Source organism: Nicotiana sylvestris, chromosome 9, assembly GCF_000393655.2.
Source record: "Nicotiana sylvestris chromosome 9, ASM39365v2, whole genome shotgun sequence".
NCBI classification, from domain to species: Eukaryota; Viridiplantae; Streptophyta; class Magnoliopsida; order Solanales; family Solanaceae; genus Nicotiana; species Nicotiana sylvestris.
In genome coordinates this window covers 78,042,915-78,064,029 of record NC_091065.1, presented here as the reverse complement: position 1 = coordinate 78,064,029, position 21,115 = coordinate 78,042,915, and the positions used below count along the sequence as shown (strand labels likewise).

General features: G+C 37.5%; 1 protein-coding gene across 1 annotated transcript; it reads right to left on the bottom strand.

Annotated features, from left to right (window-relative positions):
* Positions 1-260: 260 nt before the first annotated feature.
* Positions 261-20,763, bottom strand: LOC104227729 (protein HUA2-LIKE 2-like). Its single transcript, XM_009780034.2, has 12 exons — positions 20,296-20,763; positions 8,062-8,138; positions 5,370-7,424; positions 4,686-5,154; positions 3,422-3,530; positions 3,212-3,324; positions 2,922-3,118; positions 2,314-2,797; positions 1,751-2,195; positions 1,491-1,664; positions 757-811; positions 261-662 (listed from the first exon to the last, which is right to left on the bottom strand). The coding sequence occupies exons 1-11, from the start codon at positions 20,416-20,418 to the stop codon at positions 786-788; spliced, it is 4,272 nt and encodes a 1,423-aa protein (XP_009778336.1). The 5' UTR covers positions 20,419-20,763; the 3' UTR covers positions 261-662; positions 757-785.
* Between the last annotated feature and the right edge of the window lie 352 nt (positions 20,764-21,115).

The window sequence follows — 21,115 nt, the reverse complement described above, 5'->3', positions numbered from 1 at the left end:
TATTTCCCAATTGGCTAACACTGACGTTTTTTCCTTTAATTTCCTGAGCCTTGTTTTTAGAATGAAACATCACCAACCTTTAAGTTTGATCCATTTTCTGTTTTTTTTTTTCTTGATTTAATCTAATCTGAAAAGTCAAAATTTATGAAACACGTTCACAAGTTTTAATTGGCTACCCTAAACTTGGTAGTAAAATATACTACTCCACTTTCAAGAGTAATACCAAAAATAACCAAACCGCATAAACCCAAACCAAAAAGTGAATCCGAACCATGCCGAATTTTTCGGTATGGTATTGGTATAACATTTTCTCAAAACAGAGTACCAAACTGCTATAACAATGGGTGAACCGTACACATAATGAGGGGTAGCCTGAAATGCCCTAACAATGCCAAAATGATGTTGACAAATCTCTAACAAGAGACTAGGAGAGGAGAGACCATATACCGATAAAGAAGGGAAGAAAAACACAATATAATAAATATACAAAACTTAGCTGCCTAGGAACATGCTACAGAGCTCTTTAGACAATGGACTATCCCCTGTGCAGTTGGAAAAGAACTCTAAAATACATATATACAAGCATGAACTTGCTGTTCTCTGCTTCAGCGCACCTCAGCGTACAAACTACTCTCGGATTTAGTATAAACAAGCCGCACTACCTGCAAGAACAGGTGAGGTATAAGAATGAATGCCTGAAAAAATGACATGAAACCACTGCCTAAACTGTTAAATTTGTCGGCAAAGTAGCAGTACCAGCAGCTATAGCTTCCTCTCTTGGGTCATCATCTTGGTCTCCAAAAGCCGGGACCTGCACAGCAAAATGACTGAGTTTTGCATAAATATTTCTTTAGAAGAAGAAAATCTTGTTGTTTACTTGCATTGAAAATAAAATAAAAAACAAGCTATAAATAGAAAAGCAACCAACAAAAAAAAAAAAATTGACACACCACTCCTCACACTTCTCTTTGGTCAGAACCTTCACTTGTTTATTATTGTTCAATTCCACAGAGAGAGGTCATATGCTAATTCGAGCCACAATGCTTATATGTTCGTGTTTTCACCATCAACTTCACCCTACCAACTTTATCAGTAAGCTACACTGTAAATGGGTTTTTTGGCTATTTGACTGCAAATGTAGTAAATAAAGTACTTAAGCAGGTGTAAAATCAAGGCCTGCCGCTTAATCTGCCACTTACATCAGTAGTTAGAATAAAGACTTCCTGTTAAGTTTCTGCCAAAGCTTCAAAAGAGAAAATTGATGCAGCGTGCAAGTTATGAACCCCAATGCCCCATCTACCAACTTAAAAGTGACTCACAGTTCCATTGGCAGGTTTGGAGAAAAATTAAATCTGATTGGTCAAAATCACTTAAAACGTGTAGGGTACTTCAAAACAGCATAGCACATGTTTACCAAGATCAGATGACAGTAGTACATTGGAAATAGCGCAATGGTATATTTAGTTTCCACATGGATAAAAGTATTCAACCTCTAGACGTAACCGGAATCGTGCGGTCGGGCGGCGGTCTGTGAGTAAAGAATTCCCTCCGATTCATACCCCGGGGAGGGTAACCCCACCTGTGGCTTGGTAAAGGCGGTTCATGTGGTACAGGGTATGGTTCAGCCGCATAGTGACCTCTGGAGCCATCTGGGTAGCATGGACCTGAAAGAGACAAGCAACAGTGAAACCAGAAGAAATAAAGACAATTCAAATACTTGGCATTCATTGCATGGTGGCAAAGGCCTCACCGGAATAATGGGATGGTGTCATCCAGCTCTCTCCAATTTCACGTTGAGCTGACTTCATTCTATTATGATCCCTCGAAAAACTTCTATTATCTGCATTCTGCATATGGAATACATTGGAATAAGGGGTTGCTGTATCCCTCCGCTGATCAGCCTGAACATAAGAGAACTGATTTGAAGGAGCGGGGTGAGGTGGGCGCAAATGGAAACCCTTGCTAGAAGCCCCATCAGGTGGCGGTACTCCATTTGACAAGCAGAATGGTGGGTGGGAAACAGCTCCATTGCTGGAAGGACGTGAACTAGCAGAGTCAAGCACCTTCAAAGGTCCCTCGGCATGAATCTCTCTGCCATCAGAGGGTTGACAATGAATAGCATCTGAGACTATCGGATGAATTTGAGGAGCTTCACACTGCTGAAAAACAGTTTCCTGCAAGTTGTCTTTAATGTTCTGCAGACCATGAACATTCAATCAGATTCCTGCATCTACAACGCACTAGCTTGATCTAACCAATACGGATTCACTAGAAAATTATTCATAACCAAAGAAAGGACCAAAACAAATGTACCTGTGAACCCACAGAATACTTTGACTGAGCACAACCAGGGTTGGAATTCGATATAGAAGATGAAAGTGGAAAAGAAGATAGTGCAGGCGCAACTGAGGCCGGAGGTGGTGGAGGAGGAGGGGATGTTGGCAAAGGAGGAGATGAGGGGGGGCCATCCCTCGGAAGTGGAGGATGAAAGGAGGCTCCAAGACAGCTCCCATCACCAGGACGTGAAATCCGAGCAGGATTCGTTCCGACACTGTAACTGACAGAAGCAGTTTCACTTTCACACACTGGAGACACATCTTCCATTTCAAGTTCACCATCAACATCTTCCAGGATATGTTTGCGCTTCTCAATAGCCAGGTTGGCCTCCTCTCCGTTGGGTTTTCCAGCAGGGTGTTCTGGAGTGACAGCCTCAAAACTCTCACCATCAGAATCACTTGCTTCTTCATCCTTGAGCATTGCAGGCATACGAAAACCAGGAAGTTGAAAACTTGAATTGCTGATGAAATACAATAAAGTTCAATACAACGATTCCAGACATCTCAAGCGGGAAAAGCCGAAATCATAAAGTATCTTCTTCTACTTTTACCAATAACATCTTCAAAGGGTACTAAAAAACTTACCTTCCATATTCATCAACCAGCATACCCTCCATTTGTCTAATTGGATCATCAAAAGATCTTTCTGTCCTTTCTGTCCTCGTGGGACGGCGAGAGAATGCACGACTCGATGATAAACCACAGAAGGATTCAAGTTCTCGTATGTGGGGTCGAATAACAGACTCTGGAAGAATCTTCCTTTCCTGCCAAACTCTCAAAACCTATCAAGAAACAAGTAAGACAATGAGATCTATGTTTGACCCAACGTTGAAATTTGGGTGTGCAAAAAAAGGAATAAAAAGGGAAACTCTTACTTTCAAACACTGCCTTCGATTTTCCTGAGAACTACTTCCAGGAGGAGCAGTTGCTACTACTAGACGTGGCAATACTCCCTGAATTGCGGAAGGATATATGCCACCAATGTGACCTACAATTACAAATACAAGCAGGGAATAACAGCCTACCAGGAAGAAATGAAGCATACAAGTGCAACGCCACAAAGCAGAAAATACTCATATAATTACCTTTCAATCCTCTGGAAAACTGTGCAATAGAATCAACAAGAAAAAAAAGATCCACCTTTTTATGCAAGCTTGATTCATTTTCTAAGTTTTGCGCAATGATCTCTACAACCTGAATCCATTCAACGCCAAAAGAAAGAGTTAGATTAACTTCATGAAACAGGACAACCATGCATATTAGGAAATAAAAGATACAAATTCCAATATTTCCCAATCCGTCAATAAAAACTCAAAACTTCAAATTCCAAATTCTATTTCCCTTCTTCCAGGACAGGGGGTGGGGGGTGGGGGTGGGGGTAGAGGTAAGGACTTGATCAAATACAGCTAAACTTAGGGCATCAAAACCGAAAATCCCCCCTATTCTGACAACTTACGTCAAGATGAAAGAAAAAAAGAAGCAATTGACCTTAGTTAAAACTAGGAAATTACATTGAACATACATCTAGGAATCCAAATTAGTTCAATATTTGCAGGAAAACGCAGGATACGAATGTTACCCAGGTTCAGGATTATCCTCACCTTACACTACCAGTAGATTTTAGTTTATTTTTCTCAGAAAGGACACATTAAAAACTTTTGATTGCATTTCTCAAATTCTGTCTATACAATATATCACTTGTTAAACTTGAATCACCTTAAACATCTATATTAATCAAACTTCAGCCAGCAAAACAACATAAATGGTCGTCGAATAAATACCATACAATCCTCTTAACTTCATAAACAACCTCCTCTCAGTCCTCACTGTTACTGCATAAACACCACCTCCCCTCCTTGAAGGGAATAAACATAGACCTCCTAGTCTCTTAGGAAAAATAGAACAAAATTATTCTTTCTGCATACTGAGGAGGTGACCTGAAAGCTCATAACTAACACAATAAACGGACAGGATCAAAGCTCAGCAAATTCATATCAATAACACTCTTTCTAGCAGAAGATAAACAACCAAGCAACAAACTTCCTTTTCTGTCAGACCACCTTTTTCCTCACCTGGTGAATCAAGCAGAAAGCCAGATAAACACTAAACAAACAAGCTGACAACTTGTAAACTGCCCAAAACATAGGGAACAAACACATAACGAGCTTGTGAAAGTAGACAAGGGTAGGTTCAAGGAAAACACCATTTTTATTCATCTGAGCTACAGACAGTTATAAGAAGCAGTACAGGGGGAAAAAGGGAACAAATCAAGAAGATTCAGCACATCAGATAACACACCCTAACAAACTATTAAAAACAAAAGTTGTGACGAAAAGTATGTAACACTACCTTAGAAGCAAAACCAAATTTAGCACAGTCTAAAGCAACGCGTGTGGCTCGACCAATGCTTTCTTTTGTCCTTGTTAGTATCCCAAGAGTGGCCTCAAAGGAACCTAAAGCAACATTGGCTTCTCCTCTGCTGCTCAATTTTCCAACAGTCCTTGGCTTGTCATGTAGCTGATGGGACAAGGGACTAAAGCATCCATTACTTACATACACACTACTATCTACAGTAGACATGTTGCAAGTTAAAGTATTGGGTGTAGAAACCCTAGCAAAGGAGTCCATCCCATCAGTAAGAGAGGATGACGAAAGGGTGGCTGAGACAGCTTTATCGCCCAACTGATCATCAGATACAGAGCTCAAACCAGACATGTGCAACTCCTTGAGTGACACGTCCCCAACTTTTTCAGGACTTGAAGATGAGGTCGCACTAATATTCTTTGATGCCGATCCAGCTTCTTTCATATTCATGGACCTAACATGAGGCATGCAAGACAAAATAAACACAAAACCAGCGGATATAGGAACAGAAAAGGAGATACAAAAAAAGAAATGTAGGCTTGACCTGAAAACACCAGGTTCAACAGATTAGGGACCATGAGCAAATAAGATGGAAATTAATAAAAACAAAATTGAGATGGAATGACAGAGATAAATAATTTATGATGGGAAAATACGAAAATAACTTACTCTTCATTGTCTAGACTGCACCCACCTAATGAAACTTGGCATAAACTGTTATTTTTACCACATTCAGCCTCCGCACTACCGAAACCCATAATGTCACCTTTTCCCGGTGAACTTGTTATTACCTCATCATTAGATCCACAATCAGCAGATTTCCCTGAAACTTCAGAAATTGGATCTTCTAAATGTCTTTCTAAATCAGCAACTTCATTTTCACAATTTTCATCAGATGGCATGACTGGCCCTGGTATGGAATGTTGACATTTGAAGGTATCCTGCAACTCGCTATCTGACTTGGCACTAGCAGAATGTGCAAGAAAAGCGCTAGAAGGGCAGTCATTTGATGACTTCACTCTTTCAGGTGTCCGTATAGCAGCGTCCAAGACTTCACATTTATCTTCACAGGACACCTTTGCTGCGCTGTCATCCAAACCTAAAGGGGTAATAATAGCTGGCACCTCTGATAAATGTTCCAGGCCTTCCCCAGCTACCAATGCTTTAGCACTCACCATAAATTGAGTAGCATCTTCATGTACAGCACTAGCTGGGCTCCCCATTCCACCCACATCAGAGTTGTTCTCAAGTTTAATCCCTTCAGACAGCTCAGAGTAAACCTCCTTGGAACTCGAGCAACATCCATTCATAGATGTCTTCATTCCACAAAGCCCATCCACATCTTTTTTGTCATCATCAGCAGCATAAGCTGACATGGCCTCCAAGGCACGATGAAGTCGTTTTGATGGGGGTAAAGCAGATTCACCATCCAGCGAACCACCAAACTGTTTCCGAATTTCCCAAAATGGTGGTCTCATTGGAGAACATTTCTTAGACGGGGATGAATCATATGCATCACTTTTAACAGAATTAGAGGTCTGAAGGAAAAAACCATCTCCCCCAGGTACCTGTTCCGAAGACTTGTCAGAGGCTCCTGGCGATTTCGCCTCACTCCGCACCTCATTATCTAACACCTCCCCTTCAGGTGCTGATCTACCCATACGCGCCCTGGCTCTCTTAAGCGGCGGTAAGTGCTCATCACCATCTTCTTTCAATTCCTTGGAATTTTTTTCATCAGATCTCACAGGGTCACTTGGCAAGACATGTGCAGTTCTAGTCGTCAGTGTCTCAGGAGCTGTTTCTTTGTCTAAACCAACAGTGGACTCGGTTAAATCTGTGCGCAGTCTCTTTCTGTTTGGCTTCCGTTTCTTCTTGAGTATTACGGCACTACTTTGGAACTCAAGTCTCTGACTCAACTCAACCTCCGATTCACACTGCACAGCACACCTATACACAGGTTTACAACCAGATTCCACACTGCTGCCTTCATTTAAGCTCAAGCTGCCAGAGTCAACAGTAGCAATTTCAGAATCACTCTCTTCCATGCTGCCATTAGAAACAAAAGCAGGTTGTTCCATATCGTTCCTATCTAAACAATTTGATGGCTTTTCATCCATTTTATTCCTTCTCACAGATCTATCCCTTACTGTATTAGCACCATATCCTGCATGGAAAGAGGGAAATGCACGATTTTGAATTATTTCAGGATCGGTTCTCAAAGAACTTCTCAACCTACGTTTAGGTGGAGCCCTTCTCTCTATATCACCATTTCTTAACCTTTCACCAACAGTTTTCCTCCGGGTAGAATAAGTCTTTGCAGCTGGCATATCCATTACCTCCACATTTGAAAAAGGATCAACTGACATCATTTCACCATCCTGGGAGGCATCGTCCTCGTCCTTTGCAGCAACTGCACCAACCTCATTTTCAGAGTCTGGTTCACTTTCATCTCCAAGGTTCTCTTTTGAAGAAGATTCAAGCGTGTTAAGAGCTTCACCCTCGAAATGAGTTTTGGTCAATTCAACAACCATGGTGTCACTCCTAACAGCAGCTTCATTGGTAGAATTACAGTTGACAGGTTGCTCCTTTTTCAGCTTCTCAAAGCAATCAATAATCTCATTCACAGCACGAACAAAATCAGCACCTTTTCCACGACGTTTAACAAAAAGAGATTGTTTCTTCTCTTCGGTAAATGCTTCGACATCCACAGGATTGCAGAAGGCTCTGAATTCAGAAAATAATTACCAAATATCAAAGCCATGGAATCAAAGACTAGAAAATAAATGATGTCACACATGCAAAGTTTTCAGACAAACCAGAATTAAAAGGCAACACTGCTCCAACAGTAAGGGAATATAAAAGAAACATATGCTATTACTTTCATATGGTAAAAAAAATGGGGATAGTCGTCGAAAAACCTCAGTTTTATTCTAGCTCCTTAGCTAAAAATAGAGTTAGATTATTGTCAGTAAAAACTATCTCCTAACATATTTAGCTCCCAATACACCAAAAAGAGCAATGAATCAAGAATTGTACTAAGTGGTGTATCTGTAAGATAATACCATCCTCGAATTCCTGACATACAGTAGACATCCACAAAACATTATTTTTCTTAATTTCAAGGTATATATTCTTAATTCTAAAGTGTGCTTCAACAGTGAATGCATCTAGTGATGATCACTATCTTACCAAAAACATAGATAATACAAACTTAAGCAAGGAGACTTGATTAAAAAAAAATCTTAGCAAGGAGACAACTTCATTCAATCAAGTTAGTAGATGAAAGAGGTTCAACCACACAGAAGTGACCAAGGATTAGAAGAAAAAATAACATTTCACGGTAAAGAAATAGAGCACTCACATTTGTTGGGTTCCAAAAAAGTAAACTAACACTTTCTTCCGGTCTCTCGAGTAACCCCACTTCTCTGGCTCACTCACCTGTCATAAGCAACAAAAGCATGTTTAGGCTTCTTTTTCCCGTTCTCACATCTGTTAATCAAATGACGGGCTTCTTTTTCCCGTTCTCACATCTGTTAGTCAAAAGCATGTTTAGGCTTCTTTTTCCCGTTCTCACATCTGTTAGTCAAATGACGGGCAAAGAAAATAGATAGAAAGCGGCAAGGTGCTTCCAGCCATCATGTGAAAACACATAATTAAGATGAATCTTATAAAAGAACACTTCTTTGGATAAGTAACTTATTAAACAGAGGTCTTTTATAACTGAGAAATCACCAAGGCCAGGGCACACGGATAGAAACTCAGTGGATTAAGGGCCCGCCCTCTATCCTTCTCCAATAAATACCGAGCTTCTGCCTATGGCAGGATTCAAACCCGTGAACTTACTAAACAGAACATTAACTAGTCTGTTTGCAACGTCAAGAGAAAATGTAAGGACAAAATTATTCGTTATATATGTCTTACAGAAAAAGCCCATAAATTGAGCTTAATCGATGATATTCGTGCAACATAGGATATTAATTCCTGCATTACTTACAAGACAGTCCCAGTTATTGCTAGAAAGTATACACTAACAGATGTTGCTAGTAATATTAAAGGTAACCTCTTGACTATCTAGTCCTCTGGCATTGAAATGTTTATTAGAGTTTAAGTTGCAATTTATAAAAACAAAACAAAAGAAAAAAGTAACATAAACCAATGAATAAACAGATTATTCCATAAATAGACAGTCTTTCACTAGATAGGCCACTATATGTGCTTGTTAAACTTACTTGATGGCAGCATTCCCAAGGGTGTGGCCTAGTGGCCAACCAAGTACGTGCATACCTTGAAAATAAAGGATCATTCCAAGTGGAGACTGAGAAGAGACATAAAACACTAGGTGATATTTTTTAATCTACCTAACCTTAGTGGCCAGAGTTACTCAATACATGTACTAGTAGAAGGCAGCATTAACAGGTGGAATCGTTAAGGTGTGCCCTAGATGGGCCAGGTACCACCGTTATAAAAAAAAAAAAAAAAAGGAAAACAAATTAACATGATGGTTGTGCAGTTTTTCTTTCTTCTCTTTTCTTTTTCCCCTTTTGTTTGAGGGGTAATTACGACATTTTACACTTACTAAAAGTGTGTATACAAGCATTTGCTGTTAAAAGCACAATTACGCCCAAAAACTATTGTGTCAAACATACTTTTGTTGTTACTAAATACTCCCTAGCTCCAGTTCATAATTATTTCCTTATTAGTTTAGCTTGTTCAATAAAAACGACATATTTCTATAATTAAGAATAGCTTAACTTTAAACTTCTCATTTTACCTTAATGAAATGTTGTTGAGCCAAACAAACGTTAAAGTATGCTGAAGACCACAAGTTATGGCATATTAAAGACCACAAGTTTTAAAACTTGTTAACTTCTCTTTTCTTAAACTCTGTAAGAGCCAAACTCACATAAAAGTTTTACAAGATACTTTTAAGTTTTAGCAATACTGATCAGGTAAATTTTCGATCGGAGCTTTATTTTCAAAGCATAGACCAATCAATATGGGAAACTACTAGTGAGCTAATATGTCTCCAGATGACAATGTACACACCCTACTTGACTATTTTAGACGATAAATTGCACACAGATGAGTAAACTCTATGATGTACCATACTACAGTAACCTGTTAAAAAGAAAATTCTATGCTATAGTACTGTGGTCAAAGATTAAAAAATCTGCGAAGCGACATCAGAAGCACCTTTTAGTTAAGTAGCTAGGAGATTAGTTCTTATTTGCAATAACAGTGGCATTTGGGGCACCTTGTGGCACCTCCACCATATACCTGTTATATTTTACCAACACAAATTCGGATAACTTCACTGACCACGACTTACATAACATATATCAAGTAAAAATTCATCAATCAAGCTTAAAAGCTTTCAAACTTTTATTATTCAGATGCAAAAATGAAAATTTAAGTTCCCATTCAAAAACCAATTGCCAATTTTCTTATGCTATATTTCAATTTCCCACACTCTATACCAAAAATGTTCATCAATAACATTTTCTTAACCATTATAGTACCGTTTGCTAATCACACTTAGTGTTCGGTGACAATTTAGAAAGACAGACTCTACGTGCGCCGTAGCGTGTGCACAAAATCGACACCTAAATGAGGCAAAACACCGCCTGCTTTTCACCAAACTACAGGGTGTATTCAAGCCTCAAAAATGCCTTGAACAACGAATGGTCGACATTCTCCTACCCTCGCTACTTCACCCAATGACTCTAATAAATATTCACCCTAATTTTGCTTGTAGAGATTTAGTGCCTATGCAAGCATATGTACTACCTCTGGTTCAATGTTTTAGAGGCTAAGCTAAGGGGAGAAGTGTACTGTATCTCCAATGAGGCATGCAATTTTTCACCATGAGGAACAACTTCAAACCCCTACGACTTAGCATACATAAGTTTTTTTACTTTTGGCCCTCGACTTTGAAAAGGGGCTCAATTTATAAGGAATAATAGAGTTCACAATCACCTATTTCAGTTTCTTCGTTGATATGAGGTAACAAAAGTCATTGTCGTTTCACAGCTATAGAGAGGATAATGTAAGTTAAGACTGTCTAGACCAAATAAGCCAAAAATGGAAGAGCTTAAATCTAATACACTTACAAATGGTTCATTTGATTTCATCACTTTTTTACTGGAGTCTTACCCGAAAAAAGACTTTCGAGGCCACTATTCTTAGGAAATGATGCAAAGTTTAAGCACTCCTAATGGTAATTATCTATAAAGAGACACAACCACAATGTCTCAAACCAGCAACGAATATAACCTGATGCTTAAAAGAAATTTTCATCCACATAGCAAATCAAGCCTCCGTGCTCTTTATTTCACAATTCTACTCATAATGATCATAGGTAAATTCATTACCTTAGTATTGCTTTTGTGTATCTTTTACATTCCACTACTAATGTCATTAATATCTTGAAAGTTCTACAACCAAGAGAACTAGAGATTGGCCAATTATGACAACACGTGTGCCCCATGAAATCAGGATACTAGCTCTCTAAAACAATTCAACAAATGCACCAAAATAAAGAGACAGCAAGAACGAGAAATGAAACCAAATTAATCAGTCACCCCCAAACCAATTAAGCAAACATGATTTAATTTATAGTCAGATACGTTTTTTTAGCTAATTCATATTAAGATCATTTGAATGAGCAAATAATATATCAGTCTACATAAAGGTTGGCTCACGGCGCACTTAAGCCCTTTTGCTACGTGCATAACAGGTTGAGCGGTTCGGAAAACAAGATTAATTCGCGCGTCAGTGCAGTCACCCGTGTGCAGGGCATAAACCTCAAAACCAATGGGTAGTTCAGAACTATCGCCGATTTCAGTTTCCTCGTTGAATGTTTGATAATAAAAATCATTATCATTCATTGCTTTAGAGATGGTAATGTAAGTCAGGACTTTCTACACCGGCTAGCCAAAAATGAATGAACATAAATCAAATACACCTAAAACTGATCTGTTTCGATAACATAATTTTTTTTTACTCGAGTCTCATTCGAAAGAAAACTTCCAAGGCCACCTACTTTTTGGAAACAATGCAAGTCCAAGCACGTCAAATGATAATTATCTATATCTATAAAGAGACAAGCGCAAGCAGTGTTATAAAAAGCACAAAAAAATTCTAAGGTTTGTTGGGGATTTAAGCGCAAAGCACGAATAAAGCGTGGACTTTAATGAAAAAAGGCGCAATTGGAGAAAAAGTAAAAATATATGTAGTCCAAGACTAATAATTATAAGCATGAACAACAAATATATGGACAAAGAAATTTAAAAAAAATTACAATAAAGTGAAATATCTATTGTTTAATGTCGCCTTTTCAGGATTACACTCACTAACAAGGAAAAGTATGCCTTAGAGCCTTGATGCGACATTAAAGCGCGCTTATGCGACACTAAAATGCCCACAAGGCGAGGCGAAGCGCTCAACATATTCCGCTTCAGGGCTTAAGCGCGCTTTAAGCGCGCCTTTGACAATACGGGCGCAATGTCTCAAAACAACAGCAACTATAACCTGCTGCTCTAAACAACTTTTCATCCACATAATACAAGATTGCTTAAGCAAATCAATGTCTTTTTCCTTTCACATTTCTACTTAACGGTCTAAGGTAAATTCATCATCTTAGTAATCTTTTTGTGTATCTTTTACCTCTAATTAATAATGTCATCAACAACCAAGAGGCTTTGACATTAGCGAATTATATTGTCAACATGTGTGCCCCATGTAATTACCTTTTCCTTGGATACTAGAACTCCAAAAGAATTCAACAAATACACCAAAAGAAACGAGATAATAAGAATGAGAAATGAGGCTAACTAAACAACCATCATCAAAGCAATTGAGCAAAAAACAAGTTAATTTAGAAGTTTTTTTGCTTCCTGCATCCTTATTAGTAAAAAAGGGGCTCTTCAACCAAGAAGGCATTCTGGTAGGAAGGCCGACCACTACATAAGTCTCCATCCGTCCAAGAGAACTCTACCCCAGCCTCACTCAGACAGCGTACTATCCTAGACCTCTGTCTATCTAGACATTGATAGAAATTCATAGTTCTAGTACTTGCATTGAGGGAGTGGTAAATTGAATTTTCGTAATTAAGGACCTATCTATTGTTTTTGGTGAATATTTGGTGCATACACAATGGGCATATTAGTCCATATGATTAGATGGTATCCGTAGACAGTGTACTATCCTAGACCTCTGTATATCCCTGTATATCCGCACATTGATAGAAATTCATAGTTCCAGTACTTGCATTGAGGGAGTGGTAAATTGAATTTTCGTAATTAAGGACATATCTATTGTTTTTGGTGAATATTTGGTGTACACAATGAGCATATTAGTCCATGTGATTAGATGGCATCCATAGCAAACCATTTTTTGCATAAATTGTCTGCCTTTTTCCTATACTACTTGTATGATAGTATTTCCTCGCAACATCATTACATTATTTCTTTTCAAAGAATGACAATCTAAATTCTATTCCACTTGAATGCCAGTGCTGTCAGAGGCTCATTTGAGATGCGCTTGAGACATGAAGCTCAGATAAGCTCGGGATAGGCGCTTCGCCTCACATAGGTTACACCTCAGTGTAGGCAAGGCACTAAGGCATGTGCCTCATTGCCCATAAGCTCTATCTTGAATAGGCTAGTACTAAATAATGAATGTGATTTGCAAAAACACATTAGTTGTTAAGAAAATCATTATGAGTAAAGTTGTTACTTATTCTTGCATTACATATATGTTTTTATTTTTTCTTCATCGAGCCTTTTTTAACTAAAGCCCACACTTCAATTTCCCTTTACGCTTAAAGCCCCATAGACCCGGAGAGCTTTTTAACGCTTTCGCCTTTACCAACACTGTTGAACGCCTTGTACTTTAATACTTGGTCGTTTGTTCCTAGATCCTTCCCACTCTTATGTCATTCAAAGCAAGGGTCAGGGACAAAGTGGAACAACAAGCATCATTTTCACCAAAAAGTCTTGATGCACCGTATGGAAAATAGAGGCAATCATGCAATATAACTAGATTGGTGACTTACTACCCAAAGGCTACGTAATACTTGTTATATTTCTCAGTCGGTGAAAATGTACAATAAATGCCCTTTGTAAACACTATACAACTCTTTTCTTTTTTCCTTCTCAAATTCACAATAGGGCAGGATAAGAGAATTAAACTTTTTAATGCTTTTAACTTGTTAAATAGCAAATGATTCATTTTCTCGATTAGATTAGAGAACAAATTTTGCGATTACATAATCGTCTAACAAGGATAATTTGACTAGTTCACCCCTTAATTCCCAACTAAAAGAAAAAGATAGCAACCTCAACTTATTTAAAGTGAATCATCACTTCCAAATACTAATTATTGAAATTTTCATAACCTCTGAATTATTCTATGTGCACTAGTCTCAGTTTTGCCTATGTTATTCTAAGAGCACTAAATTCAGCTTCGCCTTGTGTTATCCGAAAGTTGATATTGAACTCCTTTTGGTTGGGTACATCTACACCTAAATGATAAGATCAGTAAATGCAAAAGGATTCATTTTAACAATCAAAAGAAAGATCTATAAATGCAAAAGAAGAATGCCAAATACAACTGCAACAACCACTTAATATATGAGAAAGCAAAGTCAATAACGACATTAATCTAGGCTATTTTATAATCATCTCAATCTTTATTTGGCATAGTCCAGATAGGTACATGCACCATACAAGCTTTTGCACTAAACCAGCCAAATTCTTCATTTCTGCTACTTCACTGATTTTGCATATTTATTTAGGAATGATAGCATGTAAGTGAGAGCAACTATTGTATGACTTATTGGTGTAGGTTCCTATAAAAAGTGAGAGTTTATTACCATATAAAGGCACATTTCCACTTTAAGTCCACTAATCTCATAAATAAAAACCATAGTTCCTAAGATTCAGCAAAATTATGATTAAAATGTAAGTTCAAAATCAATTTAAATTCCTGACTCAAATGCAAACGTGTAGTTTTAAGTGTAAATTCAAGTTTTGCGGCCATCTTCCCTATACTAGATTTCTAATTTCTTATCACCAATAGCAACACACTAATTATAATTACGATGATTGGTTAAGACTTAATACATATTTTTCCAGCTATACTAACAACTAATGCACGGGTTTGAGTCAACCGCAACTAGGCAACCGCAAGAAAACACGAGTATATGACAAATGACAACTAGTACGAACGAATACATAGGACAAATTAGGATAAAAGACAGGTATGCAATGATCAACTTAAATTTCTTATTCAAGTACAAATATGCAGTTTTAACTTTCAAATTCAAGTACCGGCTTTCAGATATGAATTCTACTTTCCTCCTACAGTCCTACTAGTTTTAAAGAATCAAAGATAAACCGTTGATTAAGATAGGCAAAACCAGTGTTATTGGAAGTCATCAGTTATCGCTTAAGGCGATGAAGCAATGTGAAGCGAAGAGTGCTTGCTACAGAGGCGAATCAATGGGCTTCAAAGAAGTTTGCTCTTCATATAATGGCACACAGTTCTCCCAATGAGATGCGCACAATTCTTTAAATATCAACTTTAAGGAGTTGGATTAATATCAGTGTTGTAATATATTGGATGGATTGTGAATTTATTTATTTTAATTGAAATTTGAATATTATAGTACTAAATTCACATATGTTTGGTATTTTTTAATCTGTTACAAAATTGTGCATTTCACTTTATTAAGAACTCGCTTTTCGTTTCAAGCTTCGTAGATATTGTCACTCTGGACGAAACTTCCCACTTGCACCAGGGTTTTCTCACTTTTTATTTGTTTCATCTCTTCATCTTTTCTGACCCGTCTCTCTTTATCAAGCAATGTACCCATCCTTGCTGGATTTGGCACAAATCCCATATCATAATGCAATACGGTATAACTCAAAAGAAGGTGAAGCTATGCAACACATGTTTTATTCAATTAAACCTTCAAGCTAGCGTGCTTAAGTTCAAGTGGTAAAAATAGGTAGTGTTGGTGCAGTCCAAAGAAGAAGCAAGACCGTAGTAAAGGAAAAACGTAGAAGAGGGTCAGAGAGGAAACAAACAAGAGATATAAAGAGAAAGAAAGACGGTTCAAGGAATCAATATAGCTCAATCAAGAAAAAAATATTCATTTATTCATGAACATTGGAACACTTAGAAAACACCTATGCAAATGGAAATAGACTAGACAAAACTTGAGACCCTGAAATGAGATAATTTCCAAATTAAATTTCACAAATATCAAACTGACTTACAGCCAACCGTATTAGATTTCACAGTTATCGCTTAAGGCGATGAAGCAATGTGAAGCGAAGAGTGCTTGCTACAGAGGCGAATCAATGGGCTTCAAAGAAGAGTGCTTCACAGTTATCGCTTAAGGCGATGAAGCAATGTGAAGCGAAGAGTGCTTGCTACAGAGGCGAATCAATGGGCTTCAGAGAGGAAACAAACAAGAGATATAAAGAGAAAGAAAGACGGTTCAAGGAATCAATATAGCTCAATCAAGAAAAAAATATTCATTTATTCATGAACATTGGAACACTTAGAAAACACCTATGCAAATGGAAATAGACTAGACAAAACTTGAGACCCTGAAATGAGATAATTTCCAAATTAAATTTCACAAATATCAAACTGACTTACAGCCAACCGTATTAAATTTCACAGTTATCGCTTAAGGCGATGAAGCAATGTGAAGCGAAGAGTGCTTGCTACAGAGGCGAATCAATGGGCTTCAAAGAAGTTTGCTCTTCATATAATGGCACACAGTTCTCCCAATGAGATGCGCACAATTCTTTAAATATCAACTTTAAGGAGTTGGATTAATATCAGTGTTGTAATATATTGGATGGATTGTGAATTTATTTATTTTAATTGAAATTTGAATATTATAGTACTAAATTCACATATGTTTGGTATTTTTTAATCTGTTACAAAATTGTGCATTTCACTTTATTAAGAACTCGCTTTTCGTTTCAAGCTTCGTAGATATTGTCACTCTGGACGAAACTTCCCACTTGCACCAGGGTTTTCTCACTTTTTATTTGTTTCATCTCTTCATCTTTTCTGACCCGTCTCTCTTTATCAAGCAATGTACCCATCCTTGCTGGATTTGGCACAAATCCCATATCATAATGCAATACGGTATAACTCAAAAGAAGGTGAAGCTATGCAACACATGTTTTATTCAATTAAACCTTCAAGCTAGCGTGCTTAAGTTCAAGTGGTAAAAATAGGTAGTGTTGGTGCAGTCCAAAGAAGAAGCAAGACCGTAGTAAAGGAAAAACGTAGAAGAGGGTCAGAGAGGAAACAAACAAGAGATATAAAGAGAAAGAAAGACGGTTCAAGGAATCAATATAGCTCAATCAAGAAAAAAATATTCATTTATTCATGAACATTGGAACACTTAGAAAACACCTATGCAAATGGAAATAGACTAGACAAAACTTGAGACCCTGAAATGAGATAATTTCCAAATTAAATTTCACAAATATCAAACTGACTTACAGCCAACCGTATTAGATTTCACAGTTATCGCTTAAGGCGATGAAGCAATGTGAAGCGAAGAGTGCTTGCTACAGAGGCGAATCAATGGGCTTCAAAGAAGAGTGCTTCACAGTTATCGCTTAAGGCGATGAAGCAATGTGAAGCGAAGAGTGCTTGCTACAGAGGCGAATCAATGGGCTTCAGAGAGGAAACAAACAAGAGATATAAAGAGAAAGAAAGACGGTTCAAGGAATCAATATAGCTCAATCAAGAAAAAAATATTCATTTATTCATGAACATTGGAACACTTAGAAAACACCTATGCAAATGGAAATAGACTAGACAAAACTTGAGACCCTGAAATGAGATAATTTCCAAATTAAATTTCACAAATATCAAACTGACTTACAGCCAACCGTATTAAATTTCACAGTTATCGCTTAAGGCGATGAAGCAATGTGAAGCGAAGAGTGCTTGCTACAGAGGCGAATCAATGGGCTTCAAAGAAGTTTGCTCTTCATATAATGGCACACAGTTCTCCCAATGAGATGCGCACAATTCTTTAAATATCAACTTTAAGGAGTTGGATTAATATCAGTGTTGTAATATATTGGATGGATTGTGAATTTATTTATTTTAATTGAAATTTGAATATTATAGTACTAAATTCACATATGTTTGGTATTTTTTAATCTGTTACAAAATTGTGCATTTCACTTTATTAAGAACTCGCTTTTCGTTTCAAGCTTCGTAGATATTGTCACTCTGGACGAAACTTCCCACTTGCACCAGGGTTTTCTCACTTTTTATTTGTTTCATCTCTTCATCTTTTCTGACCCATCTCTCTTTATCAAGCAATTTACCCATCCTTGCTGGATTTGGCACAAATCCCATATCATAATGCAATACGGTATAACTCAAAAGAAGGTGAAGCTATGCAACACATGTTTTATTCAATTAAACCTTCAAGCTAGCGTGCTTAAGTTCAAGTGGTAAAAATAGGTAGTGTTGGTGCAGTCCAAAGAAGAAGCAAGACCGTAGTAAAGGAAAAACGTAGAAGAGGGTCAGAGAGGAAACAAACAAGAGATATAAAGAGAAAGAAAGACGGTTCAAGGAATCAATATAGCTCAATCAAGAAAAAAATATTCATTTATTCATGAACATTGGAACACTTAGAAAACACCTATGCAAATGGAAATAGACTAGACAAAACTTGAGACCCTGAAATGAGATAATTTCCAAATTAAATTTCACAAATATCAAACTGACTTACAGCCAACCGTATTAGACACACTAGCAAATTAGCTGCTCACTCTCTCTTAAGGCTGTAAGACTATTAATACACTCCACCTCAAAAGACAGTGTGGAGAAATAAGAACATATTCGAACAGCCGAAACTCACTACAACAAGATAGGAGGAGCAACAAAAGGTAGGATTAGGAAGTCTTAGGTCAAGTTCCCTGCTCCCCTGCTTTTGACACATCATGTCAGACATCATCTTACAAGATCTTCACATGTAGATCAGCCAATGCATCATAAACTGGTGGTTCAAAAAAATGTATATTTTCACATCAAAACGAGTTTTCTGTTGCTATATCATTCCAGAGATCCCAATAGAAACATATTCTAGCTAAAATTCAACTTAGCGAAGCTGTCTAAATCCTCATGGAGCTCTAATGCCAATCTAACTACCAAAGAAACTCACTTTACTTGAAAGAATTGAGATATTAGATTGTGAGATTAGATAGTTATTAGATATGACTAATAGAGGAGATTTTTATGAAAACAATACTTATCTTTTTAATTCAAAAATTACTTTATGATTTTTTAGTTGAGCCCATCAAACTTGACAAACTAGGCAAACTTATTTCTTGATCCTTTTCTTGCTCTGAATTGTTCTGAATTTTTCATTCAAACCGCAGAAAGAGGAACAAAAAGGAGGAACAGAAAACATAATCCCCCTCCGTTTCAATTTATGTATCTTACTTCCAAAAAAACTGTCACATTTCTAAAATCAGTAAGTTTTTTATTCTTACATTCCCATTTAACCTTAATGACACACTTATAGGAATGACATGACACAATTAAGACTACAAGATTCAAAAGGTACTTCTGATATGTTATACACACCTTTGGTTTAAGGCTACAAAATTCAAAAATCTTCTTTACATGCTTAAATTTCGTACCACGTCAAACTAAGACACAAAACGAGGTGGAGGAAGTAACATTTATCAGTGCTGTCTGGCTAGAACAGACCGCAAAGGGGATAATTCAGCAAATATTTTTACCCCGAACTGATTCGACAGACATATAATTTCAAAAAATATCTCTCCGCAGAATTTATAAAAGGATAGAATAATACAAAATTTCCACAGAACACCTGTTACTGATCCCAAAAAAGACACAAATATTGCCAAGGAAATTATAAGATAAACTCAAATTCAAGCTTCCAACTCCAATAGTGTGATATACAAGCCAATATCAAGAATTCACTACCTAAAGCAATAATTCTAACGGAGCGAAGAATCAGAGTTTAACAAGAAAAGGCAGATCAAAATTTACGGGATATTTAACTTCTGGTTCAGGGAATATCAACATGATAAACTAAGCATACGGCCAAATAGTGAACTCACAAAATTTCAACCCAAGACTTCTTATTTTGATGAAGGTGGTGTCTGTGCCAGCTTGCACAAACCTAGACATTCCATCGGACTCCCACAAACACACGTACCAAGTAACTCTGGGCACCAATGCTCAGGTGTATAGGGAACAAATCAATTAATATTTTTTCCCTCAGCTGGGATTTAAACCTCATTTTTACCATTTTTAACTACAGTGTTTTTTATGAATCATTTTTAACTACAGTGTTTTCGCATTTTCCATAGCTTGAATACCCTAATCTAGTAAGAAAATGTGCATTTTTTTATAAAACCATCAGATCCACGACTTACAACTGTTATAAAGAGACCCAAGCACTAATCTCATGAAAACAAAGAAAGAACAACAAATACCAAAAGTGCCTACCCACAAAAGTAAGGGAAAAGAAAATGGAAAGTAAAAAAGGAGAAAAACATTCACATACCGTAGCAGGCCATGCCGGAAAGCCTTTAACCTTAGCAAGCACAAGATCACCGACTTTCCACTGACGGCAAGCGGCAGCGGCAGCCGCTGCTTTACTTGTACCTTTTCTTCGACTGGGCGCCATAGAAAGCTAACCAATCAAAGCAGCGAAGGAGCAAATTTTCAAGGGATTCCTGAACGTAAAGGAACCAAAACCACCCACTTGTCCACACAATTTGATAAGTAGATTCCGAGGCATTGATTGATAGGTCATACACAATTTAATAACAGAAAATTCACGAATTGAGAAAACCCTAACCCTACTGCTACAGACGAGAGAAGCAAAGGGTAGAAGAAAGAGAGTGTGGAATTAGCGGTGGGCTTTAAAACCCTAACCCTAATGTTACAGAGAGGAGAGAGGAGAGAGGGGGACAAAGGGGTAGAGAGTTTTATGGCGAAAGGAACACACATGAAAAAAAAGGAAGTGTAAAAAGAAACAGATACGAACGGTGGTATTTGGGGGGGGTTGCTAAAGTGCGCCGAAGGGGTGGGTGTCAGTTAAGACTTTGAAAACGTATATTGGCTATCGTGCACGTGGTGGTGATATTTGCATTCTGCTTTAGATACGTGTAGGAGCACGTGACTTACCAACTTCTTCTTGACACCTGGGCTGGATGTGACAGATGCTCAGTAAAACTGTGATGGGCTTAGAGCCCATATATTTGGGTCTGAACTTAAGTTCTAAGAGAATCACACAGTCTCCATTTTCTCGCTAAGGCCATTTTTATATTCCTACGTTATATATTAAACTATATTATCATTCATACTTAACTTTTAATATA